General features: G+C 37.6%; 1 protein-coding gene across 16 annotated transcripts in view; it reads left to right on the top strand.

Moving 5' to 3' along the window:
- The window catches only part of PTK2 (protein tyrosine kinase 2), a 227,179-nt gene that overhangs the window by 184,740 nt on the left and 24,633 nt on the right, over window positions 1–17,806 (top strand). For 15 of the 16 annotated variants that reach the window (XM_049819633.1, XM_049819642.1, XM_049819634.1 and 12 more), the window contains 7 exons: window positions 837–937; window positions 2,209–2,298; window positions 3,630–3,834; window positions 10,361–10,472; window positions 13,337–13,423; window positions 14,646–14,783; window positions 16,356–16,487. In XM_049819633.1, the coding sequence (XP_049675590.1) occupies window positions 837–937; window positions 2,209–2,298; window positions 3,630–3,834; window positions 10,361–10,472; window positions 13,337–13,423; window positions 14,646–14,783; window positions 16,356–16,487 (865 nt within the window). Of the gene's footprint in view, window positions 1–836; window positions 938–2,208; window positions 2,299–3,629; window positions 3,835–9,430; window positions 9,713–10,360; window positions 10,473–13,336; window positions 13,424–14,645; window positions 14,784–16,355; window positions 16,488–17,806 lie in introns of those variants that run through there. The other variant, XM_049819651.1, reaches the window with a different exon arrangement.

Below are 17,806 nucleotides of genomic sequence, written 5' to 3'. Positions count from 1 at the left end.
TTTTATTCGTGTGCATGTACTTAATGTTTAAATTCTATGTGTTGTATATATTGTAGATTCAAACACATCTATGTGTAAGTATTAGGTATGTGTATATATGTAGATACGTATATAAAAAAATTGTAAATAACAGGCCCTTATGATTGTTACAGATACTTGAATTTGGCCAAGTAGCTGTTTATTTTAACTCTAGCAATAAAATTTCAAAATAAAACTTGCTCATACCAAACTGAAATGGAAGAAAGTAGCACCACTCAGTTTGCTGTACTTACTTCACTGCTCAAAGCTAAATCTGTCGATACTTAGTCAAGCCTGCCAAAATCCAGAATCAACAGACACATAAAGCGGGTTGTCTCACCTGGGAAACTGCAAGAGAAGAATGCCCAAGTCTTTTCATAATCCCTGTGGCATCACTAAAAACTGACCTCATTATTATGAAGCCTCTTACACAACTGAGATCTTAAAGTAATTCCTTACCTTTGCAGGGTCAGGAGGCAGTTTTTCTTCTTTCCATCAGTTCTAATTGCCAAAAATTGTTAGCCTGTGTTATTTAAATGATGAAGATAAAACTTTTTCCTCTGATGTTGACACTGATGACAACAGTTATTACTTGTAAGAATCAAATGTACTGCAGCATTTCTGCAAGCTTCTGAGAATCAGAAGACAAATATGTAGTTATCTTTTTCTGTACTTGCACACCCAAACCGTGACTAGAAAAATAATTCAGTCCTCTCAAAGGCATTTGATACTTCGGGGTTTTAATAATTTTTTTCAAATTATATTTCACCACTTGAAGTTTTTAATTGACTAGAAATAATGTCTACTCTGTTTGGCAGGGATATTGCTGCTAGAAATGTGCTGGTATCTGCCACTGACTGTGTGAAATTAGGTGACTTTGGTTTATCTCGATACATGGAAGACAGTACTTACTATAAAGGTAGGTTGACACTCTGGATCCTTCTTGCAGGCCAGTTAGAACACAATTGCTTCTCACAGTACTGAGTTTGTTGTCAAAAGGAATTAACCAGATATTCTTGATCTAACTGTTATATTTGTATAAAAAGGCAAACTATTCAACAATTTAATAGATGGCAGTAAATTCCTACATGTGTGCTTCAGAAGAAGAATCACAAGGTCTGTTTTAAGTTGCAAAAAGGAAATTCAGGTGTAGGTAAAATTCTGCTCTTTAGGACAAGCTTGTAGTGCTTTCTTCATGATTTTTAGAAGATTATCCACATTAGAGGCCTGTTTGAGATATTTGTATTCATGGCATAATATAGGTAACCCACAATGAGTTCAAGGTTACCTACAGATAAATTTTGAGTTTGTGCTGTCATTGATGCTGCATACTTCAGATGCCACTGGACTAGGGAGATTGAGTACAAGAAAGTCTTTGAAGCCTACTTTTCCCCCCATTTTGGATAGAATACTGATCTTAAGTGGCTCTAGCAGCTGTGAGATGTCCTGCAGTACCTGATAGATGGGAAATAGAACAGGAGAATAGAGATTGCATGTAGGGTACCGAACAGTAGCATTTCAAATTTGGTGTATATTATGAAACCATGTATTCATAAATCTAGTCTTCAGTATATTTCTAGTTTCAGTCATATATTTTAAAATATCCTTTATTTGTCCCCTTACACTCTGTTATGTTTCCTCACTTCATTTGTCTGGTATCACTGTGAGCTACGTATTGTCATTTTAATTGCTGAGAAGAGAGGGGGAATACTTTTGACATGATCATTTCTTGTACTTTTGGGGTTTGTTGTTGAGGGCTTTATTGGGAGGCTTGGGGCATTATTTGCTTCTTGTTCTTTCTTTTTTCTGTTTTATGTAAGCCCAAACAACCTACCCTTTTTTTATGAATCATTTAAAAACACCTACTCCCTTGCTGAGATTTGCGACAGTTTCAGATTTGGTGCCAGTACTTCCTTAACTGCAATAGTTGCATCTTGAAATAAGAATTAACTTAAAACTTGAAGAAGCTCCATCAGTCTGAATATTTAGGCAAAGTGCTGCTCTTCTCTCTAGATAGAGGACAACCAGTAGAACTGGTGATACGGTGCAGAAATCTCTTATACAAAATTTGATAGTTGAAGTGCTTCACCAGAGATGGGTTTTGCCTATAAATTATTTCACTGAGAACAAAATCTACGTTTGAGCTCAATAGTAGGAATAAAAGCCTGTCTTGTCTTGCTGTCCCTGTAGCTTCCAAAGGGAAATTGCCTATCAAATGGATGGCTCCAGAGTCAATCAACTTCCGACGGTTTACCTCAGCTAGCGATGTGTGGATGTTTGGTAAGTGAGTGGGGTTTCTTAAGCGTCCTGTTGGAGAAGTTCAGTGTTTCATTTTAACTACTGTAAATGAATAATTCCCAGCTATTCGGCACTATTTCTACTGTACTTTCTGAAAATCTGGTTTCTTCCACATTTTCCATCTCTATATTTTCCTTTGCTTTTTCTACTCAGCCTAAAGTTTAATGTGCCTTTTTGCCTCCAGAAAGAAACTGACAGAAATGAAGGTACAAGGAAATTAGGTCATAGTCATAACGGAGATGATTTTTTTACTGTTGTTTTCCCTTTGCTTTCTTTTTGTTATTACATTGTTATTTGCTGTTACTATTTTATATTTTCACTTTTTCTTTTGTGGTGATATGCCTGCTTCTTTGCTTAATGCATAGATGAGCCTACATGATGTCCTGTTTCCAGATCTTTAATGCTAGATTCCAGCTTAATTTGTCTTTCATAGCTCCTGCTAACTTAGAAAATATGACCAGAAGCTGAGTAAAAATAAAGGTAAATGGGAATATCCTGAAGCCTTGATCTTTTTTCCTAAATATGCAAATTTTTATATGAATCTGATCACCTGTGATCAGACTGGTCCAGACTCATGGTCTGGACAGACAGAAAAAAGATAGGCTATGTAAAGGAACAAAGATGATGAGACTTGAAATAAAAGCAGGACAGTCAACTAGGAGTTCACCCTCTTTACAAAATAAAATTTGAATGTTTTTAAGTGAAGGATATGTGAATTTTAGCAGGTTTATAATGGTTTGAAGAAAACTTTAGTACAGTCAGAGTTAGAAAAATGAAGTCCGTGGAACATTCTGGCCAATCCTAAACTGACAAACCATTTTTCCCTTTGTGCTTTTAACACAGTTTCAACAGAAACTGTTTTATTACATAGCTGCAGCACAAAAAATTTGGATCAATGCCAGTGTTAAAACACCGTCAAAGTGAAAATACGCTCTACATGTTGAAACAAGTCAGTTGAAACTAGTCAAAGGGAAAAGCAAACAGCTCATTCTACCTCATAAAAAAGTAGATTTGAATATGAGCAACCATTCTGATTTATAATAGGCAAAAGGTAGTTAAATGTGAAGCCAGGCTGCTGTGAGCCAGCTGTGGGTCATGCTTCCTCATAAATAGTTCAGGTTGATAGTGCGTGTGTAACCCTACTGTCCATCACTCCTCTCTGCTGCCAGCTGGTAAGTCAAAACTGATTCCCTAGCTATATGTTTCAGAAGAAACTGCATTGTTTGGCTCTACAAAATTGGGGTTTGTTTCTTTTTTAAGAAGTTTTGTCATTTGCTCACACTGGGGAAAATTTTTTTGTGTGTGTTTCTCAGGTGTGTGTATGTGGGAGATCCTAATGCATGGGGTAAAGCCCTTCCAGGGAGTGAAGAACAATGATGTGATTGGGCGAATTGAGAACGGTGAGCGGCTCCCAATGCCTCCAAACTGCCCTCCTACCCTCTACAGCCTTATGACCAAGTGCTGGGCATACGACCCTAGTAGACGACCCAGGTTTACTGAACTTAAAGCACAACTCAGGTAGGGTTATACTTTTGAAAGGTCATTTCCTTGTTCAGAAATATTTATTTTTGCTGTATCTTCTGCTACAGTATTTTCTTTCTGTGGAAAATGCAAGACATAGTATATTAAGTTTATCTTCAGAAGGCCAGGTTGTTGCTACCCTTTTGGAAATCTGGACCTTATCTGTTGGGGAAAATAATAACTGGAAGTATGAATCACCTTCTTTCTCTCCCAAGAAAACCTCCAGATTTTACTAGCAATTTGTTTATAATTTTAGCTATGTATGCTGCAACCCTTGGGGAGAGGGGTAGAAAGAATTTGTAGCGATTACCTAGTCAAACATGCAGTGGATAGCTCTGGGGCAGAAATGTATGCTTTCTTAAATAAATGAACCATCAGGTGAGTGCTGTTGAAAGTTATTTTCATAACATATGTAGCACACTAGTGCTGTGGCAGCTGTGTATGCACAATTGCAGAGCCTGCAATAAATGCAACATCATTAACTAGAAATTCTTTTGTCTTTTGTAAACCAGAATATAGACTATGTTTATCTGGGAAGATAAACACCCTAAATTCACACCCTAGTTTATTCTGCAATAATTTATTCCAGTGTCCATATCTCCCATATCACCAGCCACAAAATGGGAGTGATATCTAAACTTTGAAACATCACTGAGATACTGTGCAGGCACATTGGATATTTGTGACCACCTTTGGCATTTTATGAGTGCTCAGTATCTATTTTGCCTAAGTCAATATAAGCTTCAAAGTATAGGTAGGTATTGTAATCCACTCTTGGATTTGCTGTAATTCATTGCCAAATTCTTCAGTTTTATCTTACATCTTTCAAAGTTGTGCTTTGTGGCATGTTGTATTTTCGTAATACCATTTTGTGCTGTCGCTGGATGTTCATGGCACAAGGTAATTCATAGGTGGTTAAAATAAGGGACATTTTTAATATAATTATGATGCTGTTTCAGAGTTGCTATATGGATAACTTAGCTACCTTTAAATTCTTCCTATTTCTTAAAATTTCATACTGTTCCACCGTCTGTTACTTTGGGAGCTCCTGTGTAGACTAATAATTTATATAGCTAGATGAAGATGTAGCCCTTCTCACAAATAACTTACCATCCTATTGACTGTGTGGGGTTAACCACAAAGGAAGGAATGGTAGGGCTGGGTAAGGAAAAGATACGACACAGTTGTCTGTTTTGGGTAGTAGGTGGAAATTGGCAATTAAGTTTTTCTCTCTTTTTTTGGCTCTGGAAGAATAGGGTTCTTTCTCATTTACAGTAAGATTGTACTGATAACTTACAGCTGACCAGCACGGAAGAGAATGAAGCCCTAAAAAAATGTGACTATGTAGATGGCTATGGTGTGTACACCCAGGCAGAGAGAGTATCTCACCAGCAAGGGTAGAGGATGAGTAAATCCAGAGTAAAAGTAATTGTGTTGAGGGTTGACATGAATGTAGGCTGTACTCAGACAGAGAGTGACGGCAGCAGCATTTAAAACAGGATGAGTTTGGAGGGGGAAGGGGGAAAAAAGTGAAAGACGTGGAACGGTATCGCCAGATAAACAGGATAGAACAGTGTCCAAGAGCCTGGCTGTCCTCAGAAATGCACAGCCAAAGGGCGAGAACCAACACTCAAAACATGCAGCAAGGCAAATTCTCATTAGTTAAGAATCAAAATGTTTCGCAGTGTGCATGGGTAAGCTCTGAAATAGGTCACCCAGAAAGACTCTGGAATTTCAGTGCTGGGAGACTTCCAAACCTGGACTGGAAAAGGCTCTGAGCAACCTGACCTCACCATGCATGAGCCCAGCTTTACCGGAGATTGGACTCAAGACCTCCAGGAGTCCCTTCCAACCTAAACGATTCTCTGGTTCCAGATGAAAAACGCACTGAGGGGGGTGGTTTTTTGCTCCTCTAGTCATGCTAAGAGATTCGAAGCATTGTTTAGAGAACAAGCTGTCTCCTGGGGCCACAGCAACCCTAAAACCCAGTTTTTACTCTCACTGAAGCAAAAAGTTTTCTGCCACTCCAAACCAGTGACCTTTATCTCCTGGAAGTTAGGCAGCATGGTTGTCCTTAGGGCTTCTTTGCACTACTCGCAGAGTCAGCCTCTTGTTGGAAAGGTTGCCAATCCCCTTATGATGAGGCAATCTCAGGCAGCTAGGAAAGATTGTGTTTCAAAACTCAAATTCCCATGAACTTGCGAAAACAAGCCATTTCCCTGGTGGCCTTTTCTGTGTGGTGTTGCTGCTGCTCGTTCTGGATCCTATCCAGGATAGTCTTTTCAAGCTGAGAGCAGACTAGTTGTTTGCTTGAAGCCAATGATACAGCACTGCAATGTTCCTCTCTGTTTTGATGAGAAAAAGTGGCTTTGGGAAAAAACTTCTTTTCTGCATCTGAAATAGCACTGATGGGAGCATAAACATTTCATGTGTTCTTTGTTTATTTGATGCATTTCCCATTTCCTAGTAAAATCTGCTTTGCACAAACTTTATTTGCAGCTGCTTGTGCAATGCAAAGATGCTGATTACTGTAGAATTTATGTCGCGTTATTAGGGTAGTCGTAAGGCTTGATATTTTATTGCATTTGATGTGCCCAGAGTGGATAGGGATGCATTAGTCTTCTCAGCAAACGCAAAAACAAATGGGTGGATTGTGCATTTCCAAGTTTAATTCCTCCTCGCATCCTAGGTCCCTTTTTCAATTTTTGGGGGTGGTAGAATCTAGTGAGAATAAGTGAGGAAAGTGAGGTGCTACCCTGCTACTCCTGCAATTCTGTCACAGATTGGGCCAGAATTAGATTCTGTGGATCAGATGTTGCCTTGATGATTTTTAGTCTTGCACTACATGGTAAATAGTATGAGGCCCTTCGCAAAGAGTTTACTGTACCTAAATCACGCAATATCACTTTTACAGCATTTCTCCTCAGAATGACTCCTAGCCACTTACTAGAACCATACACTTACTATACTATATTTGTACAGTCCCTATAACCATAGACTATCTCATACATACGTGTATTATTAAATTTAATTTATTCTTTGCTGTGTTTAATATGCTGCAGGTGTCTATTGCTAAGGTATCACCAGTATACTCAAAGGCTTTCTTATAAATCAGCTCCCAGGCTTGTGCTTGCAAGTTGTTCCCTTTGGTTGGTAATTCTGTTAAAACTTGGGGGTTTTTGCATTGGAGATTAAGTTGGATTTTAATTTTGAGCTTTCAAATTAATGTAATTGCATGATATTTTTACTGCATCGTTGAATGAATTTTTTTTAAAGTACCTTTCCCCTAAAAAGAGCAAAATAAGCAGCAGTAATATCGTTGCTGTGTAAGAGTGTCAGTCTGGCCCTCTGTTGGTCACTGGTGAAGATGCACAGGTTTTAACAGAGTGGATGACCCCACTAGCATCCTAGCGCTGCAGGTCCCATTAAATACAGCTCTAAAAAGAATGAAGAAAAGATTACTTTTTTGATTCATGCTTTTAAAGTCTGTTTTTTTATGAAAACAGTGAGATAATTAACTGATGAGAACTGGACTTGAGCTTTCTTGTGACTGCACTTGATGTAGGTCCTGAAACGTTGCTTATAAAAAAAAAGAAACAAAACTGGTAAGAGTGAGGGCAGTTTGAGTCCTCTCCTTTTGTGGCATCTTGCAAAAAAAATATTTTAAGACATACTTGAAATACATGATGGAGGCTGCAAAATGCTTCATTAGCCTTTTGCTCTTTGACAGTGACCATTAAGAATAATATATAATCCATATGAAAGTGATTTTAAATTAGGGCAGTATGTAAAAATATGTTCATTTGCATTTCTGGTGGCCGGAGACCACAGAGAGAAAAAAAAGCTGGTGCTTGTTCAGGGTCAGCATTTACTGTAGGTTCCCACATCACCCATAGCAGCAAACACTGGTATTGCTGTGCCTTTTGAAACATATGGATACATTTTAGTATTTCAGATATTCCTACACTGAAGCTCCCAGTAAATGTTTCCTTTTCAGTGTCACAGGCCAATTTCAGTAAAAAGATTATTTGTAAATTAAATAAGTTTTTCAATTATGCAAACTTCTAATAGTTGAGATTTTTCATCAGACTAACCCTAGCCAAGAAGACGAGTTAAGTTTGTCTGTACTACCTCAAGATTTGCTAGGGAAATCATATGAATAGAACTACTTCTCTACTTCCTCCTCTTTGCTGCTAAAAATATGTGCAGTTTGGGAAAATATGCCTAGATCTGACTTTCCTGACCTTCTGTAAATTCTAATAAACTGTTCAGAGTACTTGAGCAGCTGCACTGAGAAAAGGTCAAAAATATCTCTTGGCATGCTTTTACTCTGTCTATGGATTGGTCTTCCCTTTGTAAAAACAAAGACTTTTCTGTGAGTCATTTATATTCTTTGTGTTCTTTCAAGTAATGCTTTTCTGAGGCATTTCTATTTTATATTCTTGTCAGCAGTACTCAAGGGCATCCCAGTACAAATTCTGCAGCCGATCAGCCTTTGACCAGGCTACTTACTGGGTTGCTGGGGAAAGGACCTCCTGATGACACAGGCAAAGAGAGCAACGTGGGATGAATTAGAGTTGTAAGGCAAAAAGCTGAGCCTATGTTATGAAAAACAAGTAATTTCAGTAGAAATTTGTCGTTTCCAGTGATACGGTTGAAGTTAAAGGTATTGTATTGAATACCGTGACACCACAGAGATGGCTTTGATAGCAAGGCAGATAGGTATTGGTGTTTCATTCCTTTTTATGGAAAAACAGGACTGTGCTGTGACAAATTATGCTCATGGCCCCAAATTGTCAATAAGCCATCTCTAAATTTAGTAAGCTGCTTTTAGCTGACTTCTGTTCCATTCTTTTGCTCAGATTACAGCAACTACTGTATCAACAGCTTTGTTAAAAATCTGTGTTCTATTCATGCAATATCTGGGTGGATTTTTTTTGTGGTGTTTTGTTGCGTTCTTTTTTTAAATCTTGAGGTGTTTCTTGAAAGATCATAATTGTGGTTCATGGCTATGGGTGCACGTTGGCTGATTACTTGAGCTACATAAAAATGCATGCTGAATATCTGAAGTGTGACCTAGCTTTAAAGCAGTGGTTTTTGGCTAGTTCTTCATGGGTTCAGGTAGGAAATACTGCGTTTTCCTTATTCTGAAGGAAGAGAAAGGTAAAAGAGAAAGGTTTTCTCATTTTAGTTCCCTCTGTTGCATTCTAGCTATGTTTCTGTGGTAGTTATATCAGGATGGCTTTTGCAAATAATGTGTCTGATTTTGGTTTTGTTCCACATTCTTGTGCTACTTCAGCAGTGATGGATTGAAATTGCAGCAATACTTACAAACTTGGTTTAGCTGCAGTGAGACAAGATGACTTCTCTGCTTTTTAGAAGTGGCATAGATTTTTTCTGGCTGAGTAAGGAAAAGCAAAGTTCTTGTCTCCAACCAAGCAGGAATTTATTCTTGAAATAAGCAGTAAAGTTCCAAGATTAGAATAGATTGCTGTAGTTGACCTCATCCCCCTGCATGAGTAATTCTGGGTGGTTATTTAGCAGACTGAGCAGGAGATTTTAAACTCAGAACCTAGCTTTGTTTCTGGAATCTCTTGAGTGATAAAGAAGCTGGAATAGCTCCTTTGCAGGATTATCTTTACACTGGGGATAGCAATATGTAAATAATCTGCCCTACTCACATCTCCAGACTATCCATGTAGCGTGCAGCTCCAGCAAATTTTCAGCTCCCTATTTCAAAGCTTCATTCTGAGTATTTTTCAAATGGCAAATATCCAACATTAATAATCCACATAGCAGAACTGGGAGGAGGCTGCTGTGGGGGCAGCAGTATCACGTTGAACTTCAAACAGTCTTTATAATAGTCAGAACAGTGGTAAGTAGCGAACTAGTTTTACTACTGTCTTGTTCTTTGTTGAAAATGTAGCCTTTTGACCTGAATGTTTAGAAGCTGAGTGAATACTGTCAGATAGTTCTGTTGTGCTAAATTAGTTTGCTGAATGTGTTCCTGGTTAGGCTAAAATGTCAGAACTGAAGACATAGTAAAATGTTTTTTGACTGCTTTGTTAAAAAAAAATAATCCCAGTGATCTGAAGCTCTGTTGAGTTTCAGTAAAGAACATTTTCAGTTTGTTTTGAACCTTTGCAGCAGTTCATTAGAATATTTTCTTGGGAAAAAGAAATTTTCATGCAAGTAAGTGCTTGAGTCTTTGAGGATTTCTCTGTGTAATTATACATCAAAAGAACTGTTAACAAGCAAAAAAAATTGTGCAAGATCAACCCCAGCTTTCTAAAATCACAGTGCTTCTTCTGTTGTTAAAAGCATGCTGATAATCCTACAGAAGTATTTCTTCCTGATACTGGTTTTCAGAAATCTAAGCAATATAAGTAAAAGAAGTTTGTGGTTCTGTGCTCAATCGCTTTGTCGAATAGTGTTCATAAGTCTGAAAAATGTGAGAGCTCTGGGGAGAGGTTTGTTAGACACTGAACTGGAGTTTTACTTAAACATAATACTTTTTTCTTAGTACGATACTGGAGGAAGAGAAGCTGCAGCAAGAAGAACGAATGAGAATGGAATCTAGGCGACAAGTCACAGTGTCCTGGGACTCAGGAGGATCAGATGAAGCTCCTCCCAAGGTAGCTAAGACTGCAAATTATGTGTGTTTAAAAAACAAACAAAAAAACCCCTTTTTATTCCATTTATTTCTTAAAAGCCTCCTTTGACGGGTTTGTTCAAACAAAGCCATTCTGGCCAATTTTATCATCATCTGCTAATACTTGCCTGAAATGACCTGACTCTACTTGACCTATTACTAGAACTGATCCATGCTATAATAGCACACTAACAATTTTCTGTTTCTTGTTGTTTAACTTGTAAAAGACTAGCATAGTTGCCACAAAATTGTATCCCGGCTGTTTCTTTTTTCTTCTTTCTTGTAGCAGTCCTATGAAATGTTAGCTAGTGAGTTCTCATTCCAGTGTGAAGTTTATTTATAACAGATCAGTGAGAGGATAGAAATCAACTAACTGCATTTTCCTTATTCTGGACAGAAAATTGGGGGTTTGCTTTCAAAGACCTTATTTGTTTTAGCTTACACTTAATTTTATTACATGTCTGTCCTGTTTGGATGTCACTGATGTGTTCTGCAGCTGTGGTAGTCTAACCTCACCAGTTGCTGAGCACTCTTGTCTCAGTAACTTGGCTGCTTCTCATCGGAGTTATTTTGTACTTTGAAGGATTGAACCTGTATTTTGAAGAATTTAATTTTGTGCAGGCAACACTGTATTGTGGAATATTACCCGTGTCCTGATCAATTTGTGATGAACTCTTGTATCTGTAAACACAAACCCTGGTACAGATAATGATTTCAATAGTACTTGTGTGGCACCTTGTGCTGCACATGTCCCCCAACAGTCATAGGAAGGCAACTTATTTTTATTTTGTTTTGTTTCCCCATTCCCAGGTTGTTGCCTGATAGATTTCCAAGCTTGGTTCTGCATTTTGATAGTTTTATGGCAACCAAGAAATACAGGCAGTGGAATTGTTGCTTTCATTTCAGAGTTAAAAACAGCAAACAATCCATCAACCTGTTTAGTCATCTGAGATTAACTAGCAGGATTTGGTGTGTATATAAACAGACAATGTTCTGCGTTACAGAAGCAGATAAACTGCATAAATTGGAACAATGTGCTACTTAATTATTACAACTTTGAAGAATTTGTTTAGTGTTGAAGCTTGGGGGCTAATCCAAATAGAATAAGTACCTTTTACTAATGTAATTTATGAGCTACACTGCATTAGAAATGATCATCATTAGAGCTTTGGGTGTGATGTATAAACTGAAACACTTGACAAAAGATTGAAATTAATTCTACCACTGCATATCTTTTTTGAGGAAGTCAATACGTCCTCACTGTATATGCAATACAGGCGTTGGTTAGGTTTTTTTATATAGTATTTTTGTGTAAAATATGTGTGTGCATACTAATGACATTTGAACAAGTTGCATTTCATAGATAGGAGATTTTAACTATCTCTTAAGTTATTCTAATGGTGTCAACTGATTTTTTTCTTCCAATAATTTATTATAAAAATTTCAGGTATTTGTAGGTCTTAACTTCCATTTTATTTATAACCTTAAACTCCTACACATTCTCAAATAATTCACAGATATCACAATTTGTACTATGAAATTACTTGTATCTCACCGGGGTTTCCATTAGAAACCTAAGACAGAAGATACCCTAGTACAGAATGATAATGACATTTCTCATAACATGGTGATAAAATTCTGCAATCTCAAAGTAATGTGATGGTCGCCTTTAACTGCCAGAAGGACTGAAGAAGACCATTGCAGAATTATGAGGTCTGGGGGCTTTTTTTCCCCTCTTTCGTTGATATTTCTCCTGCTGAAACACCCAGCAGCACTGTTCCTCATCAAAGAAAAAACCAACAAAAAAGCCACCCAAAAAACCAAAACCAAATATAACTTTGGAGGTTAATACCAAACAAAACAATAGAATACTTCTGCTTGGAAGATAAAAGTGTATTGTTCTGACGTAACTTCTCTCAGTAGTGTGATATTTCTATACCTACTCTGGCAAAAGGATGATCTGTTCAATGTGTGCAGAAAACCAGGCTCCTTTTCGTGCATTTTTTTTAATAGTGCTGTCCAAATTTCTGATTACTTTTCTCATGTATTCCTGTGATTATACATCTTGTTTGTTTATGTGTAAAGTACTGCCCTTTTCCTGAAGGGGTAAAGACAGACAATCAAATAAAGACTCTTGATAGCTGGTCATTAGCTGTCCTTTCTAATCAGAGCTAGTTGTGTCTTGTTTTTCCTTGGCTGGGAATGGGTTGCAAAACAAAGCATGGATAATGAAGCGACCATGGAATTCAGAATATGATCAAAAGCACCTTCCATGTTGAGGCAATTAGTTACACAGAAGTTAATTAATCAGAACTAACTTTAGTCCTCAGAATAACACATGGAAATACTTATACTAAACAAACCAGTTTGATTTGTGTTCTGACTGAAGAGAAGGAATTTACTTTTGGGAACAGTCACAGAAACAACAAATTAATAGCAAAGCTTTATGTACTGCAGATCGTGAACTTAGGAACAATGCTATATTTGCACCAGGAAACTTGATTTAAGAATTATGTTCCTAGGTGATGTCCTCTCTGGAGTTAAACAGCACAGGGCAGGTCATTTAGTGCAAGCAATTAAATATACACAAAGAATTCACAGAGCAAGCATTATTCGTTGACATACCTAGCAAACAATTCAGCTGCATCCACTTCCAAGCAAAAATGGAGGAAAACTTAATTTTAGTTGTTTTAAAAAATGTTAATCAGTTTAGAATATTTATTTCAGGGGTTTTTTTGAGCTTGCTTTTGTGATGCACTACCTGTAAATGTTTGTCTCGCCAAGGAGTAATTTTCTGGTTTTAGTTTTCTGTTTCTAAAGACTCTAAAAATTCCTTTACATTTACAGCCCAGTAGGCCTGGTTACCCCAGTCCGAGATCCAGTGAAGGGTTTTATCCAAGTCCACAGCATATGGTACAGCCAAATCATTACCAGGTATTACATTTAACACTGTGCATGTATTTTTTCATATGTGGGGTTTATAACTCAATTGCAGCTAGTGGGATTGATTCACGTCACATGGTTTATTTTCATTCAGTTCTGTTAAATGTTTTTTTGTTTTACTACATCAGAACAAACTCCAAACTAGCCTGGTAGATTTACTCAGGATGACAAATATTTTCATATCTGATATGGTGCTCAAATTCCTAAAACTGCAGTGAAACACACCAGACATTTTCATATTTATTGAAAGAATGTGGTGTTCACATGAATGTGTGTCCTAAGCCGCAAAATGACTTGCCTTATAAAATGGCATTAACTGGTGGACTTTCCTTAGGCTTATTGATACTCTGTTCCCTGATGCTTCTCTGAAACATTTATATTTTCTATTGGCTGATATCTGCCTTTAGATCTACCACATCGTATACTCACAGGTTTTGCTTTTCTTCCCAACACTGCTGAAGAAATGTAAAACAAAAGTTTGTCATGAAAGTACTTTAAGCATTCTTGGGCTTGTTCAAAGCTACAGTCATATACAGCAGTCTTGGTCAAGATTTTTTTTTCTCCATGGAGAGGTGGAGGTGTTCGTTATTCTAATGAGTACTTCAGGCTCATTAAAAACTGCTTTTGATTTTCCTGTGTAGAAGTTCTCAGGCCATGCAGCTAAGCACACTTATTACATGCTGTCACTCAAGTTTGTAACATACACTAGGGGGTACATTTTTATATGGCTCTGTAGGGCGATGTTTGCAGGCTCCTAGTAACTTGAATATGAGTTCTGCATGTGTCCTCTTACAAATGTATCAATGGATTTATTTTAGTTCATGAGAGGACTTTGATCTTCTTGACTGCAGAGGTTAAAACACTTTCTAATGCTGCTGGTTTGATAGGTATCCTCAAATAGTTATTGTCAAAAGTTACAGTAATATTTCTATATATTTATATATAGATATTCTCAAGTAGTTATTGTTCTGATAGGCATCCTCAAAGACTTAAAAAAAGAGGGTTTGTGTCATATTTTGGCTTGGCTTCCTTCTTCTGATGTTGCTTCCCGTCCTACCTTTCAGTGACTGCTTGAATTGAGTCATTTCTGCGCTCTCATATTTACTCCCTTGGTGTGTGTAGGGGAAGCTATTAATTATGTGGAAGCATAGATCTTACTAATATAACTTTTTTTTCTTTTGTCTCCACCACCACCCTGCACCCCACCCCCAAGGTGTCTGGCTACCCTGGTTCTCATGGGATACCAGCCATGGCAGGCAGCATTTATCCTGGGCAGGCTTCTCTCTTGGATCAAGCAGATTCCTGGAACCATCGGCCTCAGGAAATATCAGTGTGGCAACCAAACATGGAGGTATTGTGAACTGACACATCTGTTGTTGAGCTCTGTAAAGTAAATAGATTTTTTTATTATTTAGGTACATTTGGAGATTATTGTAGGAAAATTGTTTCTTTGGTATTTTTTTAATTGCCTTACTGCAGTGGGATAGGAGTCATAACTAAATTCTATTCTTTTTGAAACAAATTGTCCTATGTGAGGTTGGGCATACAGTGTACTCTTATACAAATTCTTGATGAAGTTACTACTACTTTGTATCTTAACTGAGTGATAGCAAATATTTTGCGTTTGTTAAAAGAAGGCTTTAGTGAAACTTATTGCTGTTAATAGAGATGGGAACATTCATGTAAAAATATTTAATATCATTACGGTTTAAAAATACTTCTTGTGGGAGATATCCAGCATAGCTAAAGTATCTGAAGCTTCTCTGTAACTTAGCCAGAACAGAAAATGAAATGGTCTGCAAAACTGTTCTTGAGTTGTATTCCTGTTAGGTGCTTTTCAGCCTGTCATGATTGCACAGAGCTGCTGCAAGGAACATCAAGTTAATCCTCCCTTTAACCTTTCATCATTTTTTTTCAGTTCTCCTCCAGTATTTTATACTTTTTTCATTCCATTTTATCCTCCCACAAAGATTCATTTTGTGCAGCTTCTGTCTTAAATCCATTCCCTCTCCAATCAATGCTCTATTCTCTGTGCCTCTTACAAACATTTAAGTGATAACTGAGACTTACCCCTTAAATAAAGATGAGCAGATAGGTGTCCAAGTCTTCAATTTGCCTCTGCTTACTCTTGGTTGATTTGGCCATATATAGTTGAGGGTTGTAGCCCCAAGTAGTTCAACATCCCTGTAGATTATCGACTCCAGAAACAACTTAGTCTAACTATGTCGTGCTTGAATAAAGTATTGGTGGAAGCACAGGAATACTTTGCACGTGTTCGTAATAATAAGTCACAGCCAAAGTTTTCACAAAAACTTGGGAAGTTGGTTGCCTAAAACCAATGTCAGTGAAGTTTGTTACCAAACTCCCCTCGGCTTTTTTAAAAATACTTATTTATACACTACTTGCTAATGATTTCCAGGCAGCGTTGGGATATGGTATATGGAGTATTGTAAGCTTAAGACATGCGTCAAAGCTTGGTAAAAACTCCATTAAAAATGTTTTTGTGACATGCTTTGCTAGTGCCAGGTAAAACTGAAAAGCGTACTTATTTCGGGTAGAAATGTATCTCGCAGCTTTTAACAACTGGCTAGTTACATTATTGCTCAAGACCTAGAAAATGAAATTGATAAATGTGTTTTTGTTGTCCAACTTAAATGAAGTGCAATATATGAAGTTACAATGTTGCTGAAAAACAAAACAGAATTTTTCAAATCTTTTTGGTTCCAGTGATTAGGAGCAAGGCAGATAAAATGTTTGTAGTTGGAAATAGTTTCTTCTGATGGTCTGCTTCAGTTTATATGGAGTTGAAGGAACTCTGCTTGACTGCTGTTATGCATTTGGGCTTTTAAAAAATCTGTTCTTGCAGCTGTTTATAAAAATTTTAAGTTGTTGTGAGACTGAATAAACTTACTCTGTTTTGTAGGATTCAGGCACTCTGGACATAAGAGGAATGAGCCAGGTTCTACCCACACATCTCATGGAGGAGAGATTGATACGACAACAACAAGAGATGGAAGAAGACCAGCGTTGGCTTGAAAAAGAGGAACGATTCCTGGTAATACTTTGTTTCATAGTGCTCCTTAATTCATTCTAGTTTTTCTTTTTTTATTGCAGCTTGCTAAGGCTGGTCACTTCTGTGAAATGAGAACATTCACTCAACACAGGAGTCACTACCAAAATGTAGGTTTGGGAACAGTTTTTTAATTAAGTGTTCAGCTAGTGAGTCCTGTATTTCACATACCTGGAACAGCTGTGGTTTTTAGTGAATCTCATTTTATCCAGTTGAGTATTTATATGTGGGAATCCAGAGATTGCTGTTTGTTCTTAAGGAGATAGATGTGTGCATACTTTACCCCCTAAAAAAAGGGGTAACATAACCATCAGCCATCTAAGAACCGTGATTGTAGTAAGAGTTGTAAGCAGTCTTGGACTAGAGGAATAACGAGACACATTAGTGGGAAGAAATAAGTTAAGAGCGAGCTCTGTGAGGTGGAGAAGAAGCTGAGAACATCATCGGGAGGAGCAAGAAGAAATGCAGTGGTAATGGGATCTTCTGTTGCTGTTTCTCTGCAGTTCCATGTTTCCTTGTTGTCAGTGCCACTGCTGTATGTTTTGTAGTTCAACTCTGGCTTCCCGGTTGTCAAAATTCAAGTTCTGTGTTAAAATTCTCCTACTCGAGACTGATGGCTACAGATGCAGCAGAGAATGGTAGTAGTGTATTACTCTGTACAGGCTCATGCTGGGGAGCCTGTGAGTGCATGAGCCATGCTTGACAGGTGGATAATTGACAGTGTTTTGGTATGAGTTGTGACAAACATGAGTCACATGTTTGGTCTTAAGCATGTTTCAAGGAATGTTTTGGTTTGGAAGCCTTTTATATTGTACACAGTTACAAAACATGCCTGTATAAATGCAGGTGGCATAGTTGTTACAGGAGGTAAGTTTAAATAAATATGCTCTCTATGTAAAAGCAGATGATGATAATGCTCTATCGTTTCTGTAAGAGTTCTCTGCACTGTCTAGAGCTGGTCTCCAGGAAAGTCTTAATTGTATGGATGAATTAGTCTTATTTGAGATAACGAAGTTGCTGGTCGTGACTGTCTTACAGAACTTCTAACAGTCTTTTAGGGATCTTGAAGCCAGGTCATTGAGTTCCTTGAAAATAAGAATTTATGCTTTAATCTACAGAAAGCCAGTGAGCGGGAATGGAGAGCAGATCTTGTATGTAGACAATGTTACCAGGACCTTATTTCTTGCCAACTGAATTGCCTTAGTCTCTCAGGGTTTTAGTTATGTATGGTATTCAGAACTGTTCAGAACAGCTGATGGCTGTGAAGACAATCAAGGCAGGATAAATCTCTACTAGCTCTTGAG

Source organism: Accipiter gentilis, chromosome 2 (genome assembly GCF_929443795.1).
Source record: "Accipiter gentilis chromosome 2, bAccGen1.1, whole genome shotgun sequence".
In the NCBI taxonomy this organism is placed as follows: Eukaryota; Metazoa; Chordata; class Aves; order Accipitriformes; family Accipitridae; genus Astur; species Astur gentilis.
The sequence above is the reverse complement of the archived record's forward strand: the minus strand, read 5'-3'. Positions and strand labels throughout refer to the sequence as shown.